General features: G+C 44.8%; 1 protein-coding gene and 1 pseudogene across 2 annotated transcripts; one reads left to right on the forward strand and one right to left on the reverse strand.

The window, feature by feature from the left end:
• Positions 1-376: 376 nt before the first annotated feature.
• On the reverse strand, positions 377-4,950 carry LOC127677225 (60S ribosomal protein L31-like; annotated as a pseudogene).
• A 34-nt stretch (positions 4,951-4,984) lies between these two features.
• On the forward strand, positions 4,985-23,778 carry Xrcc2 (X-ray repair cross complementing 2). Of its 2 annotated transcripts, XM_052172975.1 has the most exons (3): positions 4,985-5,127; positions 13,118-13,199; positions 20,476-23,778. In XM_052172975.1, exons 1-3 carry the CDS (start codon positions 5,089-5,091, stop codon positions 21,189-21,191), a joined length of 837 nt encoding a protein of 278 aa, XP_052028935.1. In that variant the 5' UTR covers positions 4,985-5,088; the 3' UTR covers positions 21,192-23,778. The 2 variants fall into 2 exon arrangements, with proteins under 2 accessions (XP_052028935.1, XP_052028936.1); XM_052172976.1 differs by lacking the exon at positions 13,118-13,199.
• The last annotated feature ends 429 nt before the right edge of the window (positions 23,779-24,207 follow it).

The raw sequence follows: 24,207 nt of genomic DNA on the forward strand, positions 1-24,207 counted from the left end.
TCCTCTTCTCTACCCTTCTTTCATAGGTTAAGGGAAAGGGAATTGAAAAGGAAAGGGCTTATATAGAAATAAGAAATTAAACAATAGGGGTAGATGATTGAATCTACTCCTACAACACATTTTATAGCCATAAGCTTACATCGGTAGAGACTTTTGTATATTGATACAAATTTAATATTATTTTTCATGCACATAATGTATATTTGTGGTATTTTACTTATTTAATTCTTAAGGATGAAATATAAAGTTCTAGTTCTTTTGAAAGCTGTTATTACAAAACTATTGGAAATGTTTGATCAATAATCAAACTCATGTTCATATTAGATATATCTTTTTTTTTTTGGCCATTCTGCAACTTTATTTGACATTCAGCAGGTTAGTTGTCATCCACATTAACCATCTGTAGATTTTTGAATGTCGTAACAGGCACCTAAGTTACCAATGTGTAGAGCTTGCTTGGTGAATCCTCATCCTCATTACATTTTCTGGACAAACACACTTGGATACGATATGGAATATTCCTTATTCCCTTGGTCCAGATGGCTTTATTGAGCCTAGTGTCAATGTGTACATCTGGTGTCCCCATTTCCTTCATGGTAAATTTCTGAATTTCTTTGAGTGTCCAAGGGGCACACTTCTCGAAGCCCACTCCTGGATGGGCCTGTGAATGTTGATGGTGTGTTCTCGGGTCACCGCCTCGCTGATGGCAGAACGGCCATTCTTCTTCTCACCACCCTTTTTTGAGGGAGCCAGTTCGCCAGGCCCAAGTTGGAAAGGCTAGATGTATCTTAATTAGGGTTTCCATTCCTGTGAAGAAAACCATGACCAAGGCTACTTTTATAAGGAAAACATTTAATTGGGGCTGGCTTACAGTTCAGAGGTTCAGTCCATTGTCATCAAGGCAGGAAGATGGCAGCTTCCAGGCAGGCGTGGTGCAGGAGGAGCTGAGAGTTCTGCATCATCTGACTCATCCACGAGAAAACTGGCTCTTCTGTACTAGGCAGAGCTTCAGAGACCAGCCCCACAGTGACACTTCCTCCAACAAGGCCACACCACCTAACAGTACCACTCCCTTTGGGCCAAGCATATTCCAACCACCACATGGTACTAGTTTTGTTAACTATAATAAAATGTTTTCAAGATTATTTATAAAGTAGACATCTACAAATATATTATGTTTGAAATTTCAGATATGTCAGGTGGTGGTGGCACACACCTTTAATCCAAGCACTTGGGAGGCAGAGGCAGGTGGATTTCTGAGTTCGAGGCCAGCCTGGTCTACAGAGTGAGTTTTAGGACAGCCAGGGATACATAGAGAAACCCTGTCTCGAAAAAACAAAAACAAAAGCAAAAAAGAAACTTCAGATATACAATAGTTTTCAAAAACCTCAGAGAGCCACATAATATGGCATTTATAATTATTTCATTACTAAGAATCTTTTGACTATGAGACAAGTCAGCTCCCGACAGTACCCCCATTCCACTTCAAAGATGATGTGCATCAGTGACCTCCATATGGAGTGGCTTCAATTGTGGCAAGTTAGCCACTAGGCAGAGAAAACACCCATGCTTCAGCTACAGAGAAATCTGTCCAGAAAAGACAAATGGATGCAGGGAGGTCAACTGCCAAGCTCTACCAAGATAAGGTAAGCAAGTCCTTCATAAATCCTGCTTCGCATAACATCTGTCAGATATTCTGGGCAAGAAGGCTGAAGACAGATGTTCCAATATTACAGAGACAGTACTGGGGACTGTCTTGGCAATCGGCTCTCGCTATCATTTCTATAATTTCTGGAAGCTGTGTCCCTGAACTTTCTGCACACTCAGGTAATATTTATTCCTTCTCAGGACTCTGAGGGGTTGAAGACTAGATAGTCATAGTCTTACTACTATAAGTTTACATTGCTTCAGATTTAAGATTTTCTGGTCTAAGATGATGTTTTTAGGTTAATAACACAAGATAGAAAATTATTTAGATACACTCACCAAGATAGATGATAGAATACTTAAAGTTACCAAATACTGTTGACTCAACATTGTAAATTTATATCAGACTTTCTAATTTTCATAAGTTTCATAATTGTTAGGATTACATTCAATTTATATTTGAAAGAAAAGAATTTTATTGGACTAAAAAGGGGAATTGTACAGAGAATATCTTTATTGTATGGATGCAATGCCTGTCAATTAAAAAGCCTATGGCCTATGGCTTAGGCAGGAAATGGGATGTAGGATGTCTGAGAGTAGAAAGAATTCTGGGATGGAGCCAGGCAGTAGATTTGCTGGAAAGGTGTGAGACAGACAGACATATGGTACCTGAGCACAGGTAACCAGCATGTGGCAGAATGTAGGCTGGAATAAATGGGCTATTTTAACTTATATCTAGTCAGAGAAGAGGATAACTACATGGCCAAGGCATTTGTAAATATATTTTGAGTCTGAGTCTTATTACTGAGGGCATGGGGCTGGGAGGAAGAACCAGGGCCTAAGTTCAACAGACCTAGGTGTGAAATTTAAATATTTTGTCAATGTTTTCTAAATTTTATGAGAGGAAAAGTCAAATATGGTGTTGCAACCCTTTGATCCTAGTACTTGGGAGGCAGAAGAATTCAGGCCAGCCCAATCTACAGATTGAGTTCCAGGACAGATAGGGCTACACAGAGAAACCCTGACTCAAAAAAGAAGAAGGAGAAGGAGGAGGAGGAGGAGGAGGAGGAGGAGGAGGAGGAGGAGGAGGAGGAGGAGGAGGAAGAGGAGGAGGAGGAGGAGGAGCAGGAGGAGGAGGAGGAGGAGGAGGAGGAGGAGGAGAAGAAGAAGAAGAAGAAGAAGAAGAAGAAGAAGAAGAAGAAGAAGAAGAAGAAGAAGAAGAAGAAGAAGAAGAAGAAGAAGAAGAAGAAGAAGAGAAGAAGAAGAAGAAAGAGGAGAAGGAAGAGGTGGAGGAGGAAGAAGAAGAGGAAGAGGAAGAGAAAAAAGAAAAACTGTGAGAGGAAGTCTTTGCTTGAAGAAAATATACACTGACAACCTTAGAGATTTTTTTCCCTAAGGATATTTGCATTCGTGTGAAATGATTCCAAATTAATTTACTCAAATTCATCAGAGCTGATGCAGAGGCCATGGAGGGTGCTGCTTACTGGCTTGCTCCACATAGCTTGCTTAGCTTGTTTTCTTATAGAACCCAAAACCACCAACCTAAGGATGGCCCCGCCCATGATGGGCTGAGCCCTCCACCATCAATCACTAATTAAGAAATGCCCCAGCTGCTGGTGGTAGTGGTACATGTCTTTTTATCCCAGCAGTTGGGAGATAGAGACAGGTAGATCTCTGAGTCTGAGGCCAGCCTGGTTTACAAAACGAGTTTCAGGACAGTAGGGCTACACAGAGAAAACCTATCTTAAAAAAAAAAAAAAAAAAAAAAAAAAGAACATGCCAGGCAGTGGTGGCGCACGCCTGTAATCCCAGCACTTGGAAGGCAGAGGCAGGTGGATTTCTGAGTTCGAGGCCAGCCGGGTCTACAGAGTGAGTTCCAGGACAGCCAGGGCTACACAGAGAAACCCTGTCTCGAAAAACCAAAAAACAAATAAACAAACAAAAAAAACCCCACAAGAATGAGACAGACAGACAGACAGACACTACAGCCAGATCTTATGGAGGCATTTCCTCAATTAAGGCACCAACTTTCAGAAAATTCTAGTTTGTGTCAAGATGACAAAAGCTAGCCACCACAGATAATTCTTCAAGAATATGACCAAAGACAGAGAAATGACACAGAACCAACCTCACACCTTTTCTCAAGGAAATAACCTACAAATCTGTTGGAAAGGGAATTTTCAGGAAAGTTCCAATAACTGACCTAATACGTTGTAAACTCCATTCAGGCATGTCTCCCGTGACATACTCCTAGAAAAGTTCAAATCTGATGTGTGTTAGGATGTCCTGTTCAGACATCCATGTGTACTGCACACATGAGATTTGTACTCATAAAGTATAAATATTCTATCTAAGCATCTATCTAAGGCCCTAAGCAAATGGGCATTTGACAGGCCATAGTAAGAAAATTATTCTACTCTCCACTCCTTCCTTCACCCAAGATCTTAACAAAGTGGGCCAGGGAATATAATTCATCTGCAAGTGTGATTAACTAGCATGCACTGAAGTGTTGATGTCTAGAATCACACAGAGGAGTGCTGCTGGCCTGTATTTCTAGAACTTACGAAAAACAAACCAAAGAAAACAAACTACAAAGGCAAACAACCAACCTAACCAAAAGCTTGAAAAATTCACAGGCTCTGTATATTTCCACAGATCTTTTCCATTCAATATATATTTCTCTCTTCGTACCCCAATTATCTATAAATAACACAGTCAGTCATAGGCTTTTGCCTCAAGAAAGGACAAAAGAGAGAGTGCTTGCTCAGTAACGGTATTAATTTTCCCTTTAATCCGGTTCTGCTGCTCTGCCCGGTGGTCTCCTGGGGCTCAAACGACCATCTGGCTTCAGCTTTAGGAGTTGTTGGGACCACTGACACACCAAAAGCCCAAACCAGTAAACATTTGTCCTAGCATTTCTGAGACACCATCTCATACTATAGCTCAGACTATAGCCTGATCGGACTCTGGGTGATTCCCCTACCTCAGCCTCTCAAGCGGTAGGATCACAGGCATACACAACAGTGGCAGGAAGATGTATTTTAAGTTTCTTTAGAACAAGTAAGCACCGGGAGTGGTGGTGATCGCCTTTAATCCTAGCACTCAGTTTGGGGCCAGCTTGGTCTACATAGTGAATTCCAGGACAGCCACGGCTACAGAGGAAGCTCGTCTCTAAAAAATAACTAAGTGAAAATTTAAAATCAAGTACATGTTAACTTAGCCCGACAAACACAAGTCGATACTGCAGGAGACGCAGGATACCGGCGTCACCGAGAGGGCGCCGTAGTTGGCTTTACTGCGCATGCTCCCGGCTTCTCTGGCTCGGAGCCCACACAGTGCGCACGCGCACACGGGGCCGTTGCTCTGACTGGCTGCGTCTCTGGTGCTTTTGCTAAATGGCGTTGCTGGCGGGTAGGTTGAACCAGAGGAGCTGGCGGAGCGATGTGCAGCGACTTTCGCAGGGCGGAATCCGGGACGGAGGTGAGAGCCGCCGGGCGACGGGAGGGAGGTCGCCGTGCGGCGCCCAGGGCCACCGTGGGGCGGCGCGACAGCCACCAGTGAACCCGTCGGCCATGGCGAGCTGTGCGGCCCGGCTGGGGAAGGGAGGGCCACCTGCTGAGAAATCGGTAGCCGTTTTCTGAATTTAGGTGGCTTGCTTCACCTCTGTAACTAACCTGCGTGTGGCATCCGGCCCTCTGTGTCCCAGGATACCCCTGTGGTCTGTCTCTCCAGAGCCACGCAAGCCATTTCACTCAGGAACCATTAGCCGTTAACGTGTGTTATTGGTTCGAGTACGAGTCAGCCAGGAGTTGGGAGTAAGAAAAAACATCATCATCATCAACAACAACAACAAAAATCACCGGGCATGGTGGTGCACGTCTTTAATCCTAGCACTAAAGAGGCGGAGGCAGGCAGGTCTCCATGAGTTTGGAGTTAGCCTGGTTTATATTAGGCAGGTCCAGGCCAGTCAGGGCTGCATAGTGAGACCCTCTCTCAAACAAACAGAATGTAATAATCGAACTGCCGTAAAATGTACAGTATATGGTAAAAGCATGCCTCTCCAAAAGAGGGTGTGTAAGACAAATTGTAGGAGGGGATGACTCGCATGTGTTCAGAGGGGATCCAGGTAGCTCAGGCTGGCCTTGATCTTGCTGTGCTGCTGAGGACAACCAATTTACTTAATTATTTATAGAAGCTATGTAAATGACTGTGTGTTTGTGGGTTGATATGTACTCATGTGTGCAGATGGATTTGGAGGCCAGGGGATGATCAGGAGTTACTAGCAATCGAGTCACCTGAGCCAGACTCACGTTCTCTGCAAGAGCAAATCCCATTCTTGACTGAGCTCCATCTCTCCAGCCGGCCCCTAACCTTCCACTTCTGATCATCCTGCCTCCCGAAGGCTGGGTGTGCGTTCCCATGCCCTGGTACCCACTACCCAGGATGGAATCCAGGACTTCATGGTGCCTGGGCACAGGGTCTGCTGCCAGAGCTACAATTCCCTGCCCCTGAACTGGCATTTGAAGGACCATCTGCAGTGGTTTGTTGCTGAGGAGGAAGCAGCTCAGGAATGGTCTGAATTTAGCAAGGGCAACATGTAGGGTAGCAGCTCTCAGCCGCTCAGGGTCACCGGCCCTTTTGCAAGCCTCCCTCTCAAAAAAATATTTACATTACAATTCATAACAGTAGTTAGATTACAGTTATGAAGTAGCAGCAAAAATAAATTTATGGTTGGGCATCAGTGCAAGCGAAGGAAGTGTGCCAAGGGTCCACGCACTAAGAATGCTGAGAGACAGTGACTTAGGACAGCCACTGCGTCGGAACACAGGGAAGGTCGGGAGTGAGTTCTAAGAAACAGGTGAGTATGCGTCTCCTAGTGTAAGAGCAGACTGACAGAGACACCACGCGCACACACATACCCCACAACACTGGTTTTCACTTCCCTCCCAGATCCCCCACCAGGCTCTTCTCTAAATGCACCGAACATAGCAACTTCATAATACACTAGAAATATTGATAACAGTGTCTGGTTTTCATAGGGAAAAAAAGTTCCAGAGCTACCCCTTGTCATAGACAAATAATAAGACAAAATAGCATTTACTTAAAAATAGTTTTGTGTAATCACAGACTTAGAAACTTTTTTATTTATGTACATCTTTGCCAGCACATGTGTGTACCTCGTACGTGCCTGGGCCCATAGAACCCAGATGATCCTCAGATCCTCTGGAAATGAGTTACAGTTCTCAGTTGCCATGACAGGAGTAAGACTTGAACCTTGACCCTCTGCAGGAGCTATTGCTCCAGCCCCTGAAATACATTATTTTTCTTTTGTTATTTTTCGTTTTCAAGACAGGGTTTTTTGTATATCCAGGGTTTCTCTGTATACCCCTGGTTGTCTTGGAACTCATTCTGTAGACCAGGCTGGTCTCGAACTCACAGAGATCCACCTGCTGAGTGTAGGGAGTAAAGGTGTGCACCAGCACTGCCCGGCCGGAAAGGAGTTGCTATGCTATTCCTCTGGCCATTTCCTTTTGCATTTTTTTTTTGTTGTTGTTTTTGTTTTATTGCGGCAGAGTCTCACCAATAAAAATCTGTGTGTTTGTGTGTACATGTATAAATTCCATGCCACATGCAGAAGCCAGTTACTTAGGCTGATGGGCCAGCAAGCTACAGGGATCTCGTTTCTACTCACCCTCCCACCCCAAGTGTTACATATGTACACTTCTGTATGTTATGATCTAACTATGCACACCATAAAGTCACGCCATGCAACAGATCTCACATAGGAAGTTTATTAGGGAGAAGTATTCAGAGGCTGCCTTTGCGTGAGGATGGAGGGAAAAAGACAGCGAGCGGGAAGAGGAGGGACTGACCTTTTATAAGAGGATGTTTGTAGCCCTTGTGCAGGGGAAAAGGGTATGCAACTCCTGGTGACAGTGGGGTTGTGTGGCATCTTGGTAGCTAGTGATGAGTAGCCACTGTTGCTGGTTGCTAGGGCAGGTAGTGGAGATGCTAACGCTCTACCTGCCTGGCTTTACATAGGTCTGGTCCTCATGCTTGAACAGCAAGTACTGTACCTACTGAGCTGTCACTGAAGTACCCTTCCCAATTAAAACTTAATCATATAGCCAATGAAATACTAACCTCAGTTGAAATTTTAGACTCTAAATTGCTTTTGAATGTAATGTTTAATAGGTGTGTCTTATAGTTTCACTTGACTTTTATGCATTTATCTTTCCTTTTAGCCTTATGAAATGATTGCTTTAAAAAGGTAATTATAAAGCAGCAGGCCTCTGGGAATACATTTAGAGCTCTGGGATTTAGTGATATTATATTGGAGTAATAGTTGTCTTTCTGTGTAGTATAGACAAATGCTTTGTTCAGATCCAAGCCTGGGTCTGTGCCCTGAAGGCAGTTGAATTTTGGAAGTGGCTGAGGAGTCTAATTACACATGTGGAAAGAATTAGTCGTCTGATTTTATTACATTATATTTTAAATTTTTGAGATGGGATTTCACTGTATTGTCCAGGCAACACTGGAAACTTAAGATCCCCAGCCTGAACCTCGCAAGCATCAGAAACTGTAGACATGGGCCACATGCCTAGCTCTAGTCTCTTGTCCTGTGATAAAACACTCTTACCAAAAGCAACTTGGGGAGAAAGGTGTTTTTTTCATCTTATACCTCATATAGCTCATGTTTCATCATATAACCCATCATCCAGGGAACTCAGGACAGGAAAAGCAGAGGTCACGAAGGCGGGCTGCTCCTGGCTTGCTGCCTACCCACGGCTTGTTCAGCCTGCTTTCTTATAGGACCACCAACCCAGGGGTGGCACCCTCTACAAAGGCCTGGGCCCTCCATATCAATTACTAATTAAGGAAATGGCCCCACGGGCTTGCTTCCAGGCCAGTCTGGTGGTGACATTTTCTTAATTGAAGTTCCCTTTTCCCAGATGATTCTAGCCTGTGTCAAGGTGACATAAAAACTAGCCAACACATCCTCTAATTTTAGAGAATATCTGTGATAAAACCAGACTTCCACATTGATCATATCCACATCAGGGCAAATGCTTCTTACTCTTACCCACTGTCCACTGCAGCTGCCTGCCTTCTGTTGCAGGATATCACATTGTGAACCTCAAGATTGTGTTATTTACTGAAAAAAAAAAAAAAAGATGTTCCTAATTGTGGTGTGGCTCAGCCTTAACACACACCTTTAATCCCAAACATTGATGGTAAAGTTAGTTTATAGTAAGATACACCCATGTTTGACAGTCTAATTAAGTGGCAGACAGAGTGATGAATCAGAGATACATCTGACAGAATAGGATCTGCCCAACTCTGAAGAGAAGGGACCGGAAAGGGAAGCTACTTAATGGGCAGTGCAGTGAGGGAAAGGAAGAAAGGACGTGGCTTTACCAGGACAGTCACACAGAGACAGGATATGGAGGACAAGCAAACTAGACATAGATGAAGACAGAACGAGCCAGAAGACGAGGAGTCAGGAGACTGTAACAAATTGCTAGAGTTAGTTTGAGGTCAAGCAGAGCAATCCTGGAGTGGCAGAGAAAGAGAAGCCAGATTGATTCAGTCAGTTTGGAGAGGAATTTGAGCCAGAACAGAGCTGAGTTGAACTAGCTAGCCCAAGATCAGAAAGGAAAAGAAACAGTGAACTTATTCTGCAGTAAGTCTTAGAAGCTGAAAACATTCTAGGCTTAGATATAAAAGAGACTGGAAGCTTCAAGGCCTAGTAGACTGAGGCAGTAAGCCTCAGAGAGGACAATTACTTCAGGAGAATAAAAGTTACTTTTAAAGCCTTCCTTCCCTTTCTTTTCACAAATATGTGCATGTCACTGCAAGAGGTTGGTTTCAGGACTTGTTCCTCGGGAGCTGTCCACATTGTTTGAGACATGGTCTGTCACTGGGAGCTGGAGCTTGCCAGTTAAGATATGCTAGCTGGCTGCCAGGGGCCACACCGCTGCTACCATGGTGATGTTCAGGCCTGTGCTGCTGCTGCTGAGAGCCATGCCTAGGTTGGAGGTCTCACTGTGGCTGCATCTGTGTTGATGTCCGTGTTCTGTGTTACCACTGAAGGCCACTCAGATGTCAAGGCCTGTGCTGCAGCCTGAAGCCATATTGATGTCCGTGGGCCATGCTGCTGCCATGGGCACTACTGAGCTGAGTGACCTGCACTCCACCCAGGGACATGGTGACGTTGGATCTGTGCTGCTGCACAGAGCCATGCCTGGGTCTGGGGCTTTCCTGCAGCTGTGTCTGTGTTGATGCCCATGTTGCCACTGAATGCCAGGCAGATGTCCCTGGTTTATGCCCATGAGCCCAGCTGTATCTGGGTCTGTGACCCCACTGCAACGAGGAGCCCTGTTTGTGCTGATATTAGAAACCATGTGGAAGCCCATAATCTATTCTCTTGTGGTCTGGAAACAGTACAGGGAAAGATCAAACCAAAGCAAGACCAAAACCCAGCAGCACCAATGTTGAACCCTGTAGCTGCATCTCTAGCACCTGGCACTCTCGGTGGAATGGGGCTCTGGTGTGGTTCAGATCCTCTGGGGGAAACCAAAGACAGGCTTGATTCAAATTTACAGTAAATGAATTTATTCTTACTATTAGCAGGACTGCAATGCTAGAGCCAAACAGCATGCTGTGCAGAAGGGGGTTGAGGTTGATTTTAAAGCAGACATTAGAGAGGTGTACATTATAGCTATCCATGGCCGTCAGAAAGGTGTGCATTACAGCTGTCTATGGGATCCGTGGCTGGGCAGCTGTTTTACTTCCCTTAGTTATTTCATTCTTTATGCCATGTCATAATAAAAAGACAGTTTCATCCTTTCCCCAGGGCACAAATCAAGTTTTACAGCATCAAAGGTAGCTATTAATACCCATTATCTTATTCTCTTTTTTCCCCCTCTTGAGACAGGGTTTCTCTGTGTAGCCCTGGCTGTCCTAGACCTGGATCTGTACACCAGGCTGGCCTCCAACTCAGAGATCCGCTGCCTCTGCCTCCCAAGTGCTGGGATTAAAGATGTCGCCACCATGCTCAGCTGTTATCTAATCCTTTCTCACCTGCAGGCAGGCTGCTAGGCTCTCTCTCCCCGTGTTCCATAGCAAAAGGCCCAGCGGCCCTTAAGGACGCCTGCCTCCATAGTAAGTCCCTCTAGTCACCACGAGCCGTCTGGGTAAGTTATCACCCAGGTCTGAGCACTCAAGTGAGTGGAATCATTCCTGGGCAGACAAAAACAGTGCCGTCAGGTTAGGGCTGGATGTCGAATCCCTCCAGCTTCAAAGGACATAGGGATCCCCTCCATTTGAGCTCTGACCTGCAGCACACAGGGCTTCTCTCTTGAGCTCCCTACTCCCTGCCAGAGATTTCCCCACAGGATGCCCGATGGGCCTGGCATCTTCTGAGGGCTCCATCGTCATAGCTTCACATACTGACCTCCACACCTGCCACACGTGACTGGTCTCGGCAGCTTCTGGAACTATGGCATAAAACTCCATGACCCTTCCACTCTTGTAGTTTGTATACCTGTAACCAGGGCATGACCTGATGTAGTCCTGTCTTGAGATTTCTGCCACCAAACAGATAGTCATTACTTTTTCATTCAGCCTTACCCAAATTCAGAGCACAGTCAAATTCTTTGCTAGACTATAGCCTGAATGGTCAATAGGAACTGGGCCTTCACTGTCTCCATTTCTCTGCATTCTTGCCAGGATGACCATTAGCTCTGCATACAGCTTTCTAGCGCTTTTCCGCCCATAGCTCTAAATTCCTCCACATTCCTCCTGCAAACCAGTCCCACAGCCTGAGGTGCATGGTCAGGCTAATCACAGCTGTGGCCTGTTCCTGTTCTCTGTATTTCTTTCCTCAGGGCTGTGACCAGAGGAAAGAGAGAGCTTATTTTGACTTAAGCGTATTTCAGAGGGTCCTCATGACAGCAAGAGTTTGAAATGGTTGTCATACTGCATCCTCAGTCAGGAAATAAAGATTCAAGGAATTTGCCTTAGTGAGCTTTAATTGTCACGTGACACAGTCTAGAATCATCTGAGAGGAAAGCTTCAATTGAGGAATTGCCGCAATCAGACAGACCCAGGGGCATATCTGTGAAGGACTGCCTTGTTTATTAATTGATCCTGTAGGGTCCAGCCCACTCTGATGGTACCATCCACAGGTTCTGGTCCTGGGCTGTTGAAGAAAGCTAGCTAAATATGAGGCAGAGAGCAAGCCAGCAAGCAGTGTTCCTTCATGGCTTCTGCCTTCCCAGCCCTGATTTCTGTCAGTGGTGAACTGTGGCCTGGAAGCGTGAATCAATTAAACCCTCTCCTCCTCTCGGTTGCTCTTGGTCGGAGTGTAAAATCATAGCCACCGAGAGGAAACTAGGACTCTGGTTTAGTCTGCTTCCCTAGCCGCAGTCTTGGCATCTCACACATAAATGAAGGCTCTTTCCTCTTCAGTTAAGCCTCTGTGGGACACACTGAGGCCCCCGAGGTGTGTGCCCTTAGTGGCCATGACACTAAAGCAGTGGTCAAGTCTCCTGCCTGTCCCATGTCACAAGCCCTCACAGTTCAAATCGGCTTACGCTTTGCCTGCACACTGAGCTTTCTGTTCGACTGCATGCAGCTCCTAGACCTGCGCCTGCCTCTGGCCTGTGTGCTTGCACCCCTACTTTATAAGTACAACTAAGCCTGGAGCTCCCTGGGGAGTCTGCTCTTGCCTTTCCCCTGGGACCCTTTCCCAGCTAAATAAAATGGGGCATATTAAATCAGACCACTGTATACCTGGCTAAGTACAAAAAAAAAATATTTTAAAATACACCAATGATAGTTTGCGATTTGTCTGTATGCCCTACAGTTGCTATCCGTTCCTTCAAAGGCTCACACTCACATTAGCAGATCTGATATACTTTAATTTTAAAAGTTAAATATTTTGAAAATAGATGAACAGGGATGGGCATGGCAGCATGTGCCTTTAATACCAGTACCTGGGAAGCAGAGGGCAGGTGGGTTTCTGTGAGGTTTTTGAGACCAGCCTGATGTATAAACTGAGGCCAGGGCTATATAGGAAGACCCTGTCATTGTTTATTTGTTTTTCAAGACAGAATTTCTCTGTAATAGTAGAAGACCTAGCTTTAAAAACGAAGAGGAGGAGCAGGGGCTGGAGAGCTGGCTCAGCAGTTAAGGTGTGTGCTGTTCCTGCACAGTACTCTAGGCCTCCAACACCCCCTGCCAGCCTCGGGTACCTCTGTACACATGACATACACACAGACACATAAACAATAAAATCTTTTAAACATAAATACAATATTTCTCCTAAGTTGTATTTCTTTTTTATATTTTCCTTTAAATCTTCAAAATTATGGTGTTAAAGATTTTTGAAATTTACATAAATAATTTCTAGAACGTTGTATCCAGTTAAGTAATATCTCCCCCCCACCCCTCTCTCTTTTGTAAGCTCCTTGCCCGACTTGAAGGCAGAAGCTCCTTGAAAGAACTAGAACCCAACCTGTTTGCTGATGAAGATTCACCAGTGCAAGGTAAAATACAGCACTTAAGCAAAGAGCCTGTGACAGGGAGTTCTGTAAGACTGTCCTCGAGTAGTCACTTGTGCTCCTGCATAGCCTTGTCCACACATGCCCTAGGAGGAGGCAGTGTGTGTGAGGCACACTAGCACAGGGAGCTCCAGGCCTTCTTAGTCTGACATCTTTAGCACATACACTGGCCTCTTTCCCAGCATGCTTTGTTCATGGGAATTCTGCTTGGCTTATTTTTCATTCTTTTTCCATAGAAGTTTGCATAGCTGTAAGGAAGTCTTCAGGATCTCAACTGTTCTGTTAGTATTTCTCCAGCAGGAAAAATAGGTACTAACTTGTGTGATACTAGGAAAACTTACAGGGAAGGTTGACTATTTAAGCTTAGTTTCAGTGTAATATATAGAATTTAAGGTCTATAACTGAGTTTTTAGTATAGTCATACAGATGTATAGCTGTCACCCCAGGAAGAAACCCATCCATCTGTACTAGTGGTCAGCCCTAGGAAACCACAGCCAGCTTTCTCTGTAGACTTGCCCTTTCTGCAGGTCTTAAGGAATTACGGTAGACTTTCCTATCTGTCTTTGTAGCATGTATCAGTAGCATACTCCTCCCCCGTTAAGATTTATTTATTTTATGCATATGTTTTGCCACTGTAAATGTCTATGAACCATGTGGGTGCCTGGTACCTGCCATGGCCAGAAAAAGGCATTGGAACCCTTGGAACTGGAGTTACAGATGGCTTGAGCTGCAGTGTGGTGCCAGGAATAGAACCTTTGCAAGAGCAGCAAGTACCCTTAACTGCCAGTCATGGCTCCAGCCCAGTAACTGATTCTGTAGTGGGGACTAGTCTCACTGTGTGAGATCACCATGACTCAGGAGCTGTGAGCCGTGCTACCATGGATTTAGTACAAGTCTTTCTGTGGATAGATGGGGCTTGGGGTCCTTGGGTGACACCCACAGGGAGATTGTAGGTGATAAGCAGCTGTGAGCTGTTCATTTTGGAGACATCCAAAGTGATTTCTAAGGTGCTTGGTGTTTCTCATGGCCATCAGTGAAGGGTCAGTTCCCAATCCCCGACTCCCAGGACTTTCTGTGCTTATAGCCTCCTGCTCGGGCTGGAGTAGCAGCCTGTTGTGTCCTGTGCTACCTTTCCCTGTGCACGTCTCCGCCTCAGCTCTCTCACAGTTTGCCTGCGTTTTTAGAAGAAATGTCATATTTGCTAATTTTAAAACCAAGTTCCCTTTTTATTGCATTTAGTGGCTTTACATGCTTTAGATAAACAATGTTTCTCTAGTAGATGAAGCTGCAGTGTGCCTGTCCACACTGTTGTCAGGGCCGTGTTAATTCCTCTGAAAGCTGTTAACTTTGTTGAGGTCCTAATGTCTCTTCTTTGCTCATATTTTAGTATCATGTACAAGGCTCTTATTCCCTAAGCCAAGGTCAGGAGGATTTATAGCCAGACATGCTGGTTCATTCTGGTAGTCCCAGCATTCAGGAGACTGACGCAGAAAGGTCAAAGTTTAAGGCCAGCTTGTTATATGTAGCAAGATCCTGTCTCAAAAATAAACAAAAAGATCTATAGATTGTCATTTTTCCCCTGTTCTTTTCTGATTGGGAATGTGTGTGGCTTTGATTTCCGGCCTTTTAAATTTACTGAGGCTTGTGCTGGGGCCTGGGCAGTGGTTTATTAATGTAGAGCACACCATTTGTGCTGTAGAGACTGTATTCCCGTGCCTGGAGCAAGCGCTCTCTCGATGGCTCTGGCTTCTGGCTGCCTCCTTGCTCGAGTGAGCCTGTTCTAGCTGTTACCCTGTGTGCTAGAGTGAGTAAGCTATTGACGTTTCTGCTTGTTTCTGTCCCCCTTTAGTTCTATCTGGCTTCCTATGCCTAGGGCTTTGAGCATTATGCATATAAAAGTTTATTATTGTTATGTCTTCTTGCTGGCTGACCCATTCATCATTTTAAAATGTTCTTTTCCCTCATACTCATCAGGATGACACTATTTAAAACAAAAGCAAAATCCTAAGTGTTAACAAAGCTGTGAAGAAACTAGAACTATCACATCTCTTTGATGAGACAGGACGATGGTGCAGTCGTTGTTGAGAGTAGCACAGAGCTTCCACAGAAGTTAGTGGACGAGAACTACCGTGTGATGTGAGCAGCTGGGAGGTGGGAGCGAACACGTGGCCATCGGTGACTGACTGGAGGGCTAAGCACAGTGCACTGCTGTCACCTGCCATCTTAGCATTGACAGCTGAGGAGGACACCAGACGTGGGGGCTAGCCTGTCTACAAAGTGACACTTTTACACACACACATGTGGCATATACACACAAAATATTTTTCTGCCTTATAAAAGAATCCTGTCAATGTAGATAAAACTTGAGAACCAGGACTGGAGAGACAGCTTAGCAGAGCTAAGAGTTTGGACTGCTCTTCCCGAGGGCCAGAGTTTGGTTCCCAGAACCCATATCAGACAGTTCATAACCTCAGCTCTGGGAGAGCTTTACACTTCTGGCTTCTTCAGGCACTTGCCCTCAAATGTACATCCTACTCAGACACATGATTAAAACTAAGCTTGTTTAAAACAATTTTTACTTATTTTATGTAAATTGGTGTTTTGCCTGCATGTATTTCTGTGTGAAGGCATCAAATGCCCTGGCACTGGTGTTACAGACACTTGTGAGCTGCCATTTGGTTGCTGGGATTTGAACCCAGGTCCTGGGAAAGAGCAGCTTAACTGCTGAGCCATTTCTCCAGCCCATAAAGTATTTTTGAAAAAACCTTGAGACTGATAAGTGGACTAAGACAAAAATGATTCTATTTACCTGGGTTATTGAAAGCACTTAAATGGATCAGAGCAGCAGCTTTGCAAGGCCTGGAATTCACTATGTAGCCCAGGCTGACCTTGAACTTGTGGCCGTCCTCCTGCCTCAGCATTCAGCATTCTGAGATTATAAGTAGCCAACGCGTCAATTTATTTCATATATATTTTTAGCCTATACACATACTATCTAAAATAATAAATTTTATTTTAAAAGTTCATTGTATGTGATACTATTACAACCCTCTTGTGATAATCCCTAATCTCAACTCTTGAAAGACTGAAGCTAGAAGATCAGTTCAAGCCTAGCCTTAGCTTCATAGAGCACAAAAACTGCTTGGCTGCTCTGCCCACAGTGTTCACTTGTTTTATAAGGTGTGTCCATGGCAGGACGCTGTCAGTTGGCTCCTGGATCTTTCCTTCTATTTCTCCTGTCCCTTTGACCATTGTCGCCCTGTCTTGTGTCTTATACCTTCTGTTTCTCTGGTTCTCCTTTTCTGGTTGTTTTGTTTTAAATAGATTGTACTCTGGCATACCTTTCCCTAACATTTGTTTATTTTATATTATATGTGTGAATATGTTTTGTCTGTGCCCGTGAAGGCCAGAAGCGGGTGTTGACTCCCCTGGAGCTGGAGTTACAGGTGGTTGTGAGCCACCATCTGGGTCCTGGGTCCTCTGCAGAGTGGGCAGTGCCCTCAGCTAGTGAGCCTTCTCTCCAGCCCCTCTGCTGTACCATTCTCATTCCCTCCCCATTCTCTTCTATAATTTTTAGACTATTCTTTCTTGTCATTAATTAATATCTTAATTTATAGGTGTCTAGTTTGGATTGAATCACTTTCCTTGGAACAGTTTGTTAAGCCTGCACTGCTGTTGAGGTCTAGTTAGTCTTCACCCTTTGTACTCTTTCCCATTACAACTTTGCATTGTGTGTTCACTAAAACTTCATTTTACTGAATAACAGTAATTGGAAATAATAATGCAGGTTTTAGGGTTGTGTGCATTTGTCTGTTTGAGTGTGGGCCTCTTATAACCTAAGATGGACACAAATTCACTGTGTAGTTGAGGTTAACCTTCAGGAGTGCTGATATGACAAGTGTCTGTCACCACACCCAGCCTGAGGGTGTTTGTTGCTTTCATTTTTGAATGTGGATATTTCTCAAGGGAACTTGACTATTATAATTGGCAGGGGGAGTGTTTCTCTGTGTAGTCCTAGCTGTCCCTGAACTTACTCTGTAGACCAGGCTGACCTCAAACTTAGAGATCCACCTTCCTCGGCCTCCCAAGTGCTGGGATTAAGGCATGCGCCCCCACTGCCAGCTCTGAAAGGGGACTTTATGTTAGGAGTCTCAGTGTCCAAAATTGTGTTGGTGAATGGAAGTAGAAATGAGGGATGCTAAGCTTCCTGAAAAGAAAAATAGTTTAATGTCTGAGGCAAGGAAACAGCTGATTTGTTGTCTGGCTGTCTCGTGGCCCCTAATGCCATCCTGTAACTGCTTCATCGGCCTGGCGCTCAGCTGCTGCTGCTCCTCAGTCACATTGGACAGTCACTGTGTCCGATGGCACACACGGGCTGCGCCCTTTCTGTGGCCTGCATGCTGGCATTACCTGTGCTGCTTCGGCCGTTTGCCTTTTGTCATCAACTATTGTGGTTTCCTTCAACCTGAAGGACTCTGGGCTTGCAGGTACAGCAGGTCAGCTGCCCCTGTACTTTATAAGAAAGCATGTCATTTCACTGTGTTTGTATTGATGAGCTGGGCCTTAGGAAAACACTGTGTATTAGAGAAAAGATTTATAGTAGGTTTTTGCATTCAAATATTATAGAAACTTTGAGAAACACCATCATGTTTAGTTACTACCAAAAACATATGCTTACATTTATTTACATTTACTGTAAAACTAAACAAGAACTCAGTTGATAGACCCAAGACATGGGTTTCTATGTTAATAACACTTCCAGTATCTATTATAGGAAGTTTAAGTTGCAGTCAGATCCTTGGGCTCTGGGCTGTGGAAGCATTTTTAATGCATTTGCAGATGGAGGCTGCTTAATGCAGTGCCCAGTTTCCAAATCCTTAGAACTAGAAATTGTGATCTGTAAATTCAGTGTGTTGGCTACACAGTTAAGCTGGTACCAAGGTGATTGCGTTGGCTTTTTCTTACATCCTGCCTCAGTCCGCCAGCTCCAACTCCTCCCGGCATCTTAGAGGGGCTGTCAGGGCCAGACAGTCCAGATTTGCCCAGCCAAGGCAGCTTAAGCTTTTCAAGTGCCCAACTCTAGAAGTCTTGTCTTGTCTTGTCTTGTCTTGTCTTGTCTTCTCTTCTCTTCTCTTCTCTTCTCTTCTCTTCTCTTCTCTTCTCTTCTCTTCTCTTCTCTTTCTTTATTCTCTTTTTTCTTTTTTTTCTTCTTCGCCACAATCAGCACTTTGGCTGGACAATGGTACTAGCTTTTGTGGTAACAGCTCACAAACATATGAGATCATAATTTCATATAAACTTACAAGAACTATTCTACTTAAAGGGATGCAATTTGAACATTTTTTTTATATTAAGGAACAAATGGTACATGTTTATAAGATCAGTAAAACTGATCTGACTTCATCTTAAAACATTTCAGCAGTGACTGCAGTTAGAAGACTGTAGTGACGGCATTCAGATGTTATATTTGTTAGGAACGGCTGATCTGTGCCTACCTATTTCATTGTTAATCTGTAACAGAGAAGTGGCATTAACCATGAATTTGATCTCTCAATTAAGGATTTAACTTTAAGCTTTTTTAAAAAAATGTTTTTTTCAGTTTAATTTGTGCCAAAGTAAGAGTCCTACTTTATACTTACAGTGTATTACTTATATCAGTACCCACTCCTTTGGTTTTTTGACACAGGGTTTCTTTCTATAGCCCTGGCTGTTCCAGACTTGAGACCAGGGTGGCCTTGAACTCACAGAGATCTCCTTGTCTCTGCCTCTGGAATACTGAAAATAAAGGCATGCACCACCATGGCCAGCTGCGTTTCTCTTTTCTATTACCTTTTTATTTTATGTGTATGGATATTTTGCCTGCATGAATGTCTGCTTTATGTATGTTCAATACTCCTGGAGGCCAGAAGTGTGTGTTGGACCACCTAGGACTGGAGTTCTAGTTTTGAGTGGCCGTGTGGGTGCTGGGAATCAAACCTGGGTCCTTTGCCAGTCCAGGAAGTGCTCTTAATTCCTGTGCCATCACTCTATCCCCAGCACTGGGTCTTTCTTAATGTATGGTCTTAGGGAACCTTATGAACCCACTTTTAGAAGTACTTTCCGGTGCCGGGTCTATGAGTATGCTGAAGGATGGTTGTGATCTGTCTTCTTTAGGGAGACCCCTGATCTTAGGAGAGCAATCTGCCAGTGTGTTAGGAAGGCTTGTAGTCCTAGGGTTAGAACACACGGTACCAACAGCCTTCAAGACAGCAATAGGAAATGTAATCAGATTTGTACTAGTTACTGTCACATCACTAGGACACAACTAAAGAGAAAGCATTCACTTTGGTTCATGGTTTCAGGGAGTTTCATTATGGTAAGAACACTCGCAAAGACTGTTCTTGACTTTTGAGGTCAGGAAGCAGCCAGAGCAAGATGTGCTACAGAGACCCAGCTCCAGTGACTTGCTCCCTCCAGCTAGCTCTCGCCTTCTGCTTTCCCACTTCCCAAGATCGTATGTGTGGGTCATTGGGTATTGACCTGTCACAATAGCAGGTCTCTCAGACACCTGGGGTGTTGCTCACCGTCCAGGCACTTTCTTTTCCAGTCAGTGAGGCTCAAGATTGGCCATCAGCTACATAGCTGCTAAAGTGGCTTGTCCTGCCAGGGTTAGGCTCCTGAGAGACTAAGGAAGCCTGCTGGCAGGTTCTATCGTATGCTTTTGTGTGGTTAACTATGTCCTTCAAGCCATTTTGTATTAATCTATATATGTGTGCAACTTACACCACAGCCCACGGTAGTCAGAGGACAATCCTGGACCTACAACAGGCTGGTAGGATTCTCCTGTCTGTACCCCCTCTCACCACAGTGCTACTGCACCAGCATTATGTGGGCTCTGGGACCTGAACTCAGTCAGGTTCAACCACTACAAGGCAGGTTCTGATGCCCAAGTCATGTGGGCCCATCTCAGGGAGTTTCCCTTGCACCACTTCAACCCTCTTACTACTGAGTGAGGGTAGAGCTGTTTCTTACCACAGCTGAGAACCTGGATTTCATTCTCAGCACCAACTAGAACAGACAACAAAAAACTTGGTCCTTTCTCCGAGATGCCATATGAATTTCCTTATTTATTTGCATTTGTCTATATAGATCCACTTTAACAAGTGGATTTAGATTTTTAGGTCATATTTCAATAAACCTCTCTGTAAAGCTCTCCAAGGCTTGCTCTGTTGCCCACTGTTGCATTGCTGCACCTTGACTAACCTTTTTGAATTTTACACAGGTGATATTCTTGAATTTCATGGTCCAGAAGGAACGGGGAAAACAGAAATGCTTTATCATTTAACAGCCCGATGTATACTTCCAAAATCAGAGGGTGGACTGCAAATAGAAGTCTTGTTTATCGATACGGATTACCACTTTGACATGTTACGGCTTGTGACAGTTCTTGAACACAGACTCTCGCAGAGCTCCGAGGAGAGCGTCAAGCTCTGCCTTGGCAGGTTGTTCCTGGCGTACTGCAGTAGCAGCATGCAGTTACTGCTCACGCTGCATTCCCTGGAGGCCCTGCTCTGCAGTCACCCTTCTCTCTGCCTTCTCATTGTGGACAGCCTGTCGGCTTTTTACTGGATAGACCGAGTCAGAGGAGGAGAGAGTGTGGCCCTGCAGGAGGCAACGCTGAAGAGGTGCTCTCAGCTCCTAGAGAGGCTTGTCACCGACTACCGCTTGCTGCTGTTTGCGACAACGCAGAGTCTAATGCAGAAAGGCTCCGACTCAGCAGAAGGGCCTTCTTCCTCCAAGCACCCATGCGATGGGGACATGGAGCACAGAGTCTATCTCTGCAAGGCCTGGCAGAGGGTCGTGAAGCACAGAGTCATCTTCTCCAGGGAGGACGAGGCCAAGAGCAGCCGCTTCTCATTAGTTTCACGTCATGTAAAAAGTAACAGTTTAAAAAAACACATTTTTATGATCAGAGAAAGTGGGGTGGAGTTTTGTTGATCTCTATCATCAAAAAGGCTTTTAGTTATACTAAGGCAAGTCTTTAAAAGTCTTTTATAGACTAAAGTGGTTTGATTCTAAAGTTTTTAATTCTGGGGAAATTAATATGAAGAGTACAGAAAACCTCGAAGCTGTTCTGTCCCCTCCAGGGTGTGGAAGGTCAGTCGGAACATACTGAACTCCACTGAGCTCAGTTTGAAGCTCAATACATGATTACCCATTTCAGACTAAGTCACCTTCTGAGTGCTTTAGGAAGGGTCACCGCTGCAGCTGAAGAGATTGTGCAGAGCTTCGTCCAGTGAAAGGACAAAGCCCAGGGCCAGCCACCTGCTCATCTGCCTCCCTCAGGAAACTGGAATGAGCTGGGTGTGGAGGCAGGTGGGTCTCTGAGTTCAAAGCTTGCCTGGTCTGTATAGTGAATTCCAGAATAGCCAGAGCTACATAATGAGATCCTGTTTCAGAAAAGCCAACCAATAGACAGACAGACAGACAGACAGATAGATGGATGAAAGTAGAATGTTTGAGTCTTCCTCCTCCCTCTCTCCATTTTCCTCTTTTACTTGCTCCCCTTCCTCCAAGGATGTCATTTAGCTCAGGCTAGACTTCACTTTCTGCCTCTGCGGTAGCCAAGTTAACAGTGTTGCTCCGTGTGGCCAGCAAATTTTGATAAGTTACACTTAAATTCAAGATGTTTCCATTATTTGGGGGTTCTGTGTAATTTTTCAAACACAAGGAAATGATGTACTCATTTTCAGATTCTGGAGTTTATTTTAGAATGTTCATCTCATTAATTGATAGATTCTGAAACTGTTAAGGATTATATATTACTAGTGTTTTCTTCCTTATTTAGAATAGCCAGAGGTGCCGTGGGCCAGGCTGTTATTTCAGCTGTGAGTGGAGGGAAACTCTGGGTGCTGTGAGTCCATGAGACACAAGAAGAGTCTGCACTGCTCAGAAGGTGTCCTAGTTAAGATTGCTGTTGCCGTGACGAAACACTCCGACCCAAAGGATGCTGGAGAGGAAAGGGTTTTGTTTATACTTCTGTATTGTATGTAGTCCATATGTGAAGGAAGTCAGGACAGGAGCTTTGAGGCCGGAGCCAAAGCAAAGCCCATGGAGGGTGCTGCTTCCTGGTTTGCTCAGTGTGCTTTGTTATAGAGCCCAGGACCTCAGCAGCCCTGGGGCAGCCCCTCCCACTGTGGGCTGACTCCTCCCCAACTCCTCATGATGCTCTGCAGGCGTGCCAACAGCCTGATCTTATGGAGACATTTCTCAACTGAAGCTCCCTCCTCTCTGGTGACTCTAGTTTGTGTCAAGTTAACATAAAACTAGCCACACAGAGTACATGTAGAAAAGTGGCTTTAAAAATCCCTTTGTGTTCTGACCAGGGAAAGACCCACATGTGATGTTCAGACTAACTGCTCCTCTCTAACCTGTTAACGCCTGTGTCACAAAATACCTTGTTTCCCTTTATTCATTTGTATTACCAGAGGCTTATGAGTTACCAAGCATCCTGTAGAGGAGCTGAGACTAAATGTCTTCATGAGGGAGGCACAGCCATGTAACTTGCTGTCTGTGCCCCTGGGCCTGCTGGCACTCGCCCTGGCCTTCTGAGGCTGGCTTCTCTATCGGGAGCCTGCTGGGCTCAGAAGGTAGGAGCTGGCCTCCTGACTTCCTCGGCCACTGCGAGGTGGGCAGCAGGGACTTCAGTAGTGCTTCCCTCGCAGTAACCTGTCCCTCAGCCAACTCTCCTCAAAGACTAGGCTTGTGTTCATCAGTGAGAAGGCTTGTTTCTTTAAACCCAGGGTCTCACTGTGTAGCTCTGGCTGCCCTCCCAGTTACAGGTATTAAAGATGCCTGGCTCATTGATATGATTCAAAAATAGTTTGAAACTAAAATGCAATTCCACAATTTCTGTCTTCCCTTTCCTACCCACAATTCCTCCCATGTGCACCACCCACCTTGCTGTCGCAGAGTCACTCATGTTTCTGCCTTGTTTTTCTAATTGTATATAAATATACAGATAATTTAATCGTATATAAATACACATATATTCCTAAATACACAGCCTTCTCAGTCCTTATAATGTTACTTGTATGTTCTTAGGGCTGACTCCTGTGGATAACCACTTTGCCGGGGAAGATCTCCCCTGCTGTCGGCTTTCCCTGGTAGCCTGTTGATTTCTGTCAGGGCCGGCCGGGCCTGTGAGAGCCCTTCTGTGCGGGCCTGTCTGCCAGTGCGGTCGATGCTCAGGTCCTCTTTAGGCAGCCATGTTGTTGAGCTTTCTTCTGACATTTCTAGGAGAGTCTCACAGCAGACATCCCATCCTCTGCTCTTACAGTCCTTCCGCCCCTTCTGAGATGCTCCCTGAGCCTTGGTGCAGGGTGTGCTGTCGATGGAGGACAGGCAGGGCATCACATGCCTGCTTGTTCACTTTATCCTGATCCCTGTGGTTCTCTGTAATGGTTTCTGTTGCAAAGAGATGTTTCTTTGTTGAGGGATGAGAGCTGTACTTATCTTTGTATATTTACAATGCACAGAGGAATTATGCTGCTTTAATAAAGTGGTTTATTAATACAATTTTAAACATTTCTGTATTTCATATTTTCATTTTTTTTAATAAAAATAATTCTCGTGTGTGCCAGCGAGGGTGTGGAGTTCAGAGGACAGTTCTCAGGAATTGTCCTCTTCTGCCATCCTGTGGGGTCCAGGGATCAAACTCAGCCTGTGAGAACTACACATGTGCGCCTCTGCGTGTCACAGCAGTAATTATTAATATTCGTAACCTCCCTTGTGGTCAGCTTGAATGACCTGTGGAATCTATCACTTTTACAGCGCTATTAGCTCATGGAAGACATGCAAACGCAGTCTCTTCCCTCAACCCTCTAAGCTGGTGACATGTGTGACAAGCAGCTCTGCAAGGCCAAGCAAAGTTCTGCCCTCTGTGATTGGATTTCCCTTTTGGATTATTCAGGAACATGACTAAAAAACAAGCTTCTCTTGTAACCTGAATTAT

This window comes from Apodemus sylvaticus, chromosome 2 (assembly GCF_947179515.1).
Source record: "Apodemus sylvaticus chromosome 2, mApoSyl1.1, whole genome shotgun sequence".
NCBI lineage: Eukaryota > Metazoa > Chordata > Mammalia > Rodentia > Muridae > Apodemus > Apodemus sylvaticus.